The 7,330-nt window shown below is 33.9% G+C and overlaps 1 protein-coding gene across 7 annotated transcripts in view; it reads left to right on the top strand.

Moving 5' to 3' along the window:
- The window catches only part of Lrp1b (LDL receptor related protein 1B), a 1,939,581-nt gene that overhangs the window by 1,106,822 nt on the left and 825,429 nt on the right, over positions 1 to 7,330 (top strand). For all 7 annotated transcript variants that reach the window (XM_031370139.1, XM_031370141.1, XM_031370138.1 and 4 more), the window contains 2 exons: positions 2,527 to 2,670; positions 5,974 to 6,210. In XM_031370139.1, coding sequence (XP_031225999.1) covers positions 2,527 to 2,670; positions 5,974 to 6,210 — 381 coding nt within the window. The remainder of the gene's footprint in view (positions 1 to 2,526; positions 2,671 to 5,973; positions 6,211 to 7,330) is intronic.

The raw sequence follows: 7,330 nt of genomic DNA, 5'->3' as shown, positions 1-7,330 counted from the left end.
TCTCTCTCTCTCTCTCTCTCTCTCTCTCTCTCTCTCTCTCTCCAGATATTTCTCTTTTTATTCTGATTGGGACAGTTCTCCAAGCAGTTTAGTCTTGCTATTCTAAAAAATTCTGTATTGCTCGTCTGTTGCAGGTCATAAGCCCAATCTTTTACTTTACATATCAATCCAGTCATTCATCCCACATTTCCTTTTGATTATCCTATGGATCAACATCCCAAGATATGACCCTAGCCCCTTAATTCTTAAGAGACAGCAAGCACACATTTTCTTTTAACATTGGAAAAGAATTTAGAGATCTGCCTTCCTCTGTTAAATACAGACAATAATATAGCTGAGTGGGACCTATCCTGAAATTTACCATTTGTAATACCCTGGGCCTGAACTCCCTGGCTCTCAGGCTGCTGCTGAACTCAGGAATCTGCTTGCCTTTTTGTCTTTCTGACAAGCTAGCTCATTAACGCATCTGCCATTGTTCCTTTAGATTTGTGAAGCCCCACGTGTAACTCATACTGTATTCTTATTTTTACCATAGTTAAGAAATTACATAATTTCAATCTTATGCTTTTAGAGTTCTTTCCCACAGTCTTAATGGCTCTCCTGAAGGTCCTGTTTACCATTTTGTTGACACATTAGCCACACCTTCTCTGTTTAACATTAACATGGAAATATTCCTTGGAGGAGGACTAGAAAATATGCACATTATACAAGCAAGACTCATGGTTACCACAGCCATTGATACACATGAAGGCCCACACCTACTGACCTTGGCCCAAGGGTAAAAACCAGATCATTCTGTCCCCACCAAGGCCATGCTAGAGCTGACAAAGAAGTAGAGGTTAAGTTTAGAATCTTTATAAACATATAGCCAATAGGATTTCCTGGATGGGATTTAAAAAGTAAAAAGTTAAGAAGAATAGTAATTGTTTTGTTAAAAGAAATTGAAATAGCATTATTTAAAAGAGATGAAACAGAAAACAAATGAGAAGTAAAGACAAAATTCAGTCTTTTAGTTTATTTCCAATGTTTATTATCAATCCAAATGTAGATGTATGGATATACAAGACTATGTATTCAGGTTCATTGGGATAGTTCAAGATGGAACTAGCAGTTTTAGTGTTATTGACATAGAGGCATTTTTTTCACACCATAGTTATAGCTAAGGATACCAAGGAAGTAAATTTATGTGGAGAAGACTTTCAAATAATGACATTGGAACACAATACTATCAGGAAGGGCAGAGTAGTTAAATGATGACATCAAGAAAGAGTTCACAAAATCCAACTGGCCTTTGGACTTGATGGGTGAAGTTTATTGGTACCTGACAGGGACATTTTGATGGTGATGTAAATATGTGATTAGAGTGAGTATGAAGGAGATGGAAGGAAAGGGGAAGGAGAAAATGAGCTATTACCATAGATAACTGTGCACCTTAGGTGAATTCATGCAATGAGAAGCTGATTCTTTTTCCAGGGTGCTTAAATACAGACACACACACACACACACACACACACGCACACGCACACGCACACGCACACGCACACGCACATGCACACGCACACGCACACACACTCTTAGGCAATAAAGAAAGAAAAGTGGTAATGAAAAGGAAAAGGGATGCGCTGGTGATGACAGGATGCTTTATCTACCCCAGCCACTTCAGAAGCCTGAAGACATTACTCGCCAGCAGCAGCATTCACCAAAAGAGCATTCCACTCATTTTTTTTTTCTCTTAGAAAAATGATTGATACAGAAAGAAGAAAGCATAAGTAAAGTAGTATGGCTCTAAAATAAATTTGTCATAATTTTCTCACTTTCAACTAAGAGTTGATTGAAAGACTAATTTTAAGAATATACAGACTTTCAGTAACACATTTACAACATTACTTTTCTTGAGCATGTTTCTTATTAACATGGCCCCATTTCAATTTTGCTCTTCTCTAGTCCCCAGCATTCATAAAACATAACTCTATGCCATCATTTTCTTATTTAAATTTAGCTTCTTTCTACAGCTACAGCAACACACACACTTTGCTTATTAGCAGGATTCTCACAGTAACAATGGACTCAAAATGTTAAAAACGTATATTGTAGCTTAGCACATATCATCAGTTCAGATATTAGCTAAACCCTGTCTCTCCCAGTGGGGAGCTCATTAGCTGCTGGTGGCAGAGAAAAGTCTTTGCTCACATCCCTACACTGGGATTATTTTTCTGTTACCTTTTATGTTTTTTTTTTCTTTCTTTTTTAATGTCACTTAGATAAGTACCCAAAGCTTGCTTCCCAAGAGACAAAACATTTTAATTTTATTTGCATATATGTGAGCATATTAAATTAATGTTTCTTAGGTTTAAAATATATCTAAGGAAGATTTCTTTCAATCCCCTTCCTCTTCTATTGGGTTTAATATTTTCCATGATATTGTAGAATTTAATAGTGGGGTATATAACATTCTGCTAAGATTCTATGTCCTTATACTGTGAAGTTTGTACATAATTACCTTGTCTTGTTTTCTGTCTGTTGTAGTGAGAAGCCATGCCTGTGAAGTGGATGCTTATGGAATGCCAGGGGGATGTTCACACATCTGTCTGCTCAGCAGCAGTTATAAGACACGGACCTGTCGCTGCAGGACTGGCTTCAACATGGGGAGTGATGGCAGGTCATGCAAAAGTATGTTGTTAAAACAAACATTTCGCCAGCAGGCAACATTTCAGATAGTTATTTTTTAAATTAATTAGCAGCATCAACATCAGTCAGAACAAGAGACTGCTTTCTAAATGTTTTCCCTTCTCAAACTCAGGATTTACCTTTCTTTTAAACAATGAGAATTAGGAGCTCATCAGGCTAAAGAGCTACCAAACTTGCTGACCTTACAAGATCCATCAAGAAAGAATTTAAGGAACTTAAATGCTTCTTTAGCTTTTTAATATCCTGAGTGAGGTTCATGAAATTAAGGTATACACAGAATTGGTTAGAAAATCTTCTTAAGTGAAGAAAAATGCACCTCAAAATAGGTGTGTTGTTTGGCTGAAACATTCACATACAGCAATGTAGTACCACTGGATACATCAATGCGTACTTTTAAGCAGCAACAAAAGGACTGAGTTTATGTTATTATTTCATGCTTCATTAGCAATGTTAATCAAGTATCAATCCTTTCAACAATTTATTTAAAAAAATCTCCAAAGGAGATTTGTTTTATAAGCTATAAGAAATAATTATAATTTATTATAAGCTATTAGAAATGCATTTATTTAACTTTTGGGATTTGGCACAGTACTTTAATATTTATTTTTAAACAAAGCATACAAGATTTTTTTAAAGAGAAAATAAATAAATGACATATAGTTTTCATTTGTGTTTCTAGTTTTGTGTTAAAGGCTAAGAACATAAAGAAATGAGGTTTCAGGTTCCTGAGTCTGTCTGGGTAATTGAGGTCCTAGATCTGAGACCTCCAAATTGGAGAAGTTCAATGTGTCTGCACATTTGTGTAGCATAACTAAATGGACTGTTACCTTGAGAAATGATAGCATATCATACCAATGCACAATCACATGAATGTATACATGCAATGCACAAAAAATATGATTGGAGAAAATCCTGAGCTCATAGTTACATTTAATTGAATTTTAGTGGATGCTTTCCTTTTTGGTGCTTAAGTAAAAACTATTTTTACTAAATACATCAATTGATCCTTCTTATTTCAAATTCTATAAGCTTCCTTTAGCAGAACCAAGCACCTGGTGCTGTCAAAAGCCAGGGCAACAGCAGTCCACAGAGGGAAATGTTAATGTAAAAACAGAGTTTTTGCTGAGGTCAGGGTGTTAGGAAGCTAGTTACAAGTTCCAGAATGACCTCCTGTAGGACATCGTCCCAATTCACATACAAGTGTCCTGTCTTTTTCCTTTGTTATTTCTAGGAGTACATGGCCTGGAAGATACTATATACTAAAAAAGTTTAAGTTTTTTTATTAGATGTTTATCTACAGAATTTATAAACATGCCTTTTTCCCATTTTTAAAATTAGAATGGACTTAGGAATTTTATACCATTACTCAGGCCTTGTCACTGTCTGATAGGAAATTTACAGTTCAGTTGTTATTGTACATATAATAAATATACAGAGAGGCACACATGTAGACACACGTGCACAAAAAATAAGGTAAGCATAAAGAAATATCAAAATAAGATTGAACAAAAATAAATACCATTCTTACAATATTAAAGATCATAAACAGGCATCTGCTAACAGTGAGTCCAGGGTTACCTATTTATAACTGAAAATTCATTAAAAATATAAAGCAAAATATGCCATGATAGATACCTTACTCTTTTTTTTTTCACTACAATGGAGTATTATACTATCATTTAAAAAAATGTTTGGGAAGATATTTTAATGACGTGACCAAATATAACTAATTTAAAAGTTGCTAAATTTTGAGAAATAAGCAACCATATACACATAATATTTCTCTAAAATCCTTTTAGAGTTTCAAGAAATGATGCTCCCAAATAGTGATAAATCTTTTAAATCACATAAAATATGATTATTAAATAATATACTTTTGAAATAAGATAGGCATGAATAGGGGTAAGATCAAACATATGGTTGTAAACATATGATATGATGTAAATATAAGATATTTTATCTTATAATTACTGTAATTACATCTAATGAAATGTGTCCAATAACAGAGAAATAGAAAATCTTCTCTCGTATCATGATAAAACCATAAAGTCAATATGTAAAGTTTATTTTCTTTGTTGATTCACTATGGTAAGCCTTACATTATTCCCATTACATTGTAAAATGATTTTATCGTAACACTGAGAGGAGATTTTCTTTTCAATGGTTTTACAATGTAATGGAGATAATGTAAGGCTTCACATAGTACAGAGAGTGGGAATTGAATGTATTCAGCAGGCACTATGGATCTATTCCCTTTGTATTGAAGAATTGCCTGCTGGATTTGAAAAATGGTGAAATTTATTCAGCCCAGATAGTTCAAAAAGTTAGGAAGATTTGTAATGTTCCTCCTGACTTATAATAGCAGTGAACCCCTCATTGCAAGTCAAATAGGGAATTCCAGGGCAACAGCCTTGGGGAGATGTAACCAATACAAGAAAGTGGAGAAAGAGGAGGGGCTGAAATGTTTCTTTTGGGGTGATGCTGTCTTAAATTACCCATGCTTTTTGAAAGAAATAAGGAGTAAAGAAAACATAAAAGGAGTGAAAAAGAAAATGAAAGGCCATTCTGATTTTGTATCATAGTAACTATGGAGGCTGCTTTTTTTTTTTTTTTTTTTTTTTTTTTTTTTTTTTTTTTTTTGCATATATAGTGCTGCCTGTGTTATACATCACATTTACTGGCAGACAGCGACAGCCTCTGACATTACAATTAAGCTGTGAAGTAAACTGATGCTATCAGCTGGTACTAATTCATTTCCCATAAGAATTAGTCACCTGTTTGGATAGCAGAACACAGTAATGTTCATGTCTCTGATACCCCATGAATTTCTGTTACTCAGTCTGTATATGGCAACTCCAGACTGCAGTGTTTTAATTGGCCTAAAGTTTGCAGCAGTGTCAAATGTAATGAGTGCAATAGATAGTATCTTCAGAGAGCATTACCTCAATTGTAATGAATTATACAATTAAACGTACCGGATATTTTAATAAATTTCCATTTCACAAGTTACAAGTTATTCAATGATCTGTCATGTTTTTGCTATACAGGCAGAAGAATAATTAACTAAATATAACCCATTCAGTGAAGTAATTTCTATTTTAATTAAAGTAATGCAATTAGCTGGCCTTCTTGCATCAAGATCCGTTTGGCATATTTTGGAGTTTAATTTCTAGTATTGAATTTTAAAAAAGCCTAATTGTGCCAGTTAATTAAACAGTGGCATTCTGCAGTGTAAAGAAGATTAGTCCACATGGGTTGTTTATGTTTGTAATCTTTCTTTTGCAGGGCCAAAGAATGAATTGTTCCTCTTTTATGGGAAAGGACGCCCAGGAATTGTTAGAGGAATGGACTTGAATACCAAAATAGCTGATGAATGCATGATCCCCATAGAAAATCTGGTAAACCCCCGTGCTTTAGATTTTCACGCAGAAGCTAATTATATCTACTTTGCTGACACGACCAGTTTCTTAATTGGTCGGCAGAAGATAGATGGCACAGAGCGAGAAACCATCCTGAAAGATGGTAAGTGACACTGTGTGACATTAGCATCAAAGTGCTCAGAGATAAAGGCCTTGAAAAGACTACATCTATTGTGTCTCATTGTGTTAAGAAGATTCCCTATTCTCCCTTATTTAAAAATATTTTATAATTTTATCAGCTCAGTGGCATTAATTTCCACAGGTTTCTCATTCCTGTATGTTAATACTTCATTGAAACACTGAACTTGAATTGCCCACTACATTTGTAGAACTTCAGGAAGTAAGTAGTGATACTATTCACCTTTTGGTAAAATGTAGAACTACAAGGATGCATTTATAGACTTCATGTTAGAATACAAGGATATCAAATAATTGTGTAGTATTTTTTCCTCATTAGAAAAATGCTTATCTCAATAAAAGTGGCAGTGTACCTACTGCTATCAAATTCTAACACACTGTTTCTTATTCTATCAATTAACATGGGATTGCATAACTTTGCTTTTGAAGGAGAAAATATCTTTACAGAAACTTAAACTCTTAAACTTACTGCAATTTTCAAGATAAATATTGTAGTGAATATAATATTGTTGTAAGCCTCATGTGCATGTGTTTTGCTTAAACCAGTATACAATTATCTTAAGAACAGTCAATCGAATAATAAAATAACATTGCCAAAAGTAGAAAAAATATCAACATAATAAACCAACAGATGATGGAGCAACATCCTATCATAATTATTGATCTCATTTTCCTCATATTTCAAGTCTATTTGCTTCTTTAATAGTTTAGAAATCTCTGAATCAAGAGTCATTTGCTAAGTATTGTAAAGGACAGATTGCTAGCCTATCATATCAGTTAAAATTAAAAGGAATTTTTAAAAAGTGGCTACCTTGATGGACCATATGATAAGAACACAGAAATTTGAAGCACTGAAATATTTGATTAATGAAATACAAATTATTCCCAAGAAACATGAGAACTGTCTAGGCAATGGGAACAATCTTAGTCTACAGGGAGTGGCTGACACCTTTACATGGACACCATCAGAAACTAAGTCCCTATGTCATTTGTGAGAGCTACATCTTTTTTTTTTGTTTGTTTGTTTGTTTTTCTTTTTTTTTTATTTCTTTATTTATATGCGAATTTCTCCATTCCCAGTTTCC

This window comes from Mastomys coucha, unplaced genomic scaffold, assembly GCF_008632895.1.
Source record: "Mastomys coucha isolate ucsf_1 unplaced genomic scaffold, UCSF_Mcou_1 pScaffold15, whole genome shotgun sequence".
Lineage (NCBI taxonomy): Eukaryota > Metazoa > Chordata > Mammalia > Rodentia > Muridae > Mastomys > Mastomys coucha.
The sequence above is the reverse complement of the archived record's forward strand: the minus strand, read 5'-3'. Positions and strand labels throughout refer to the sequence as shown.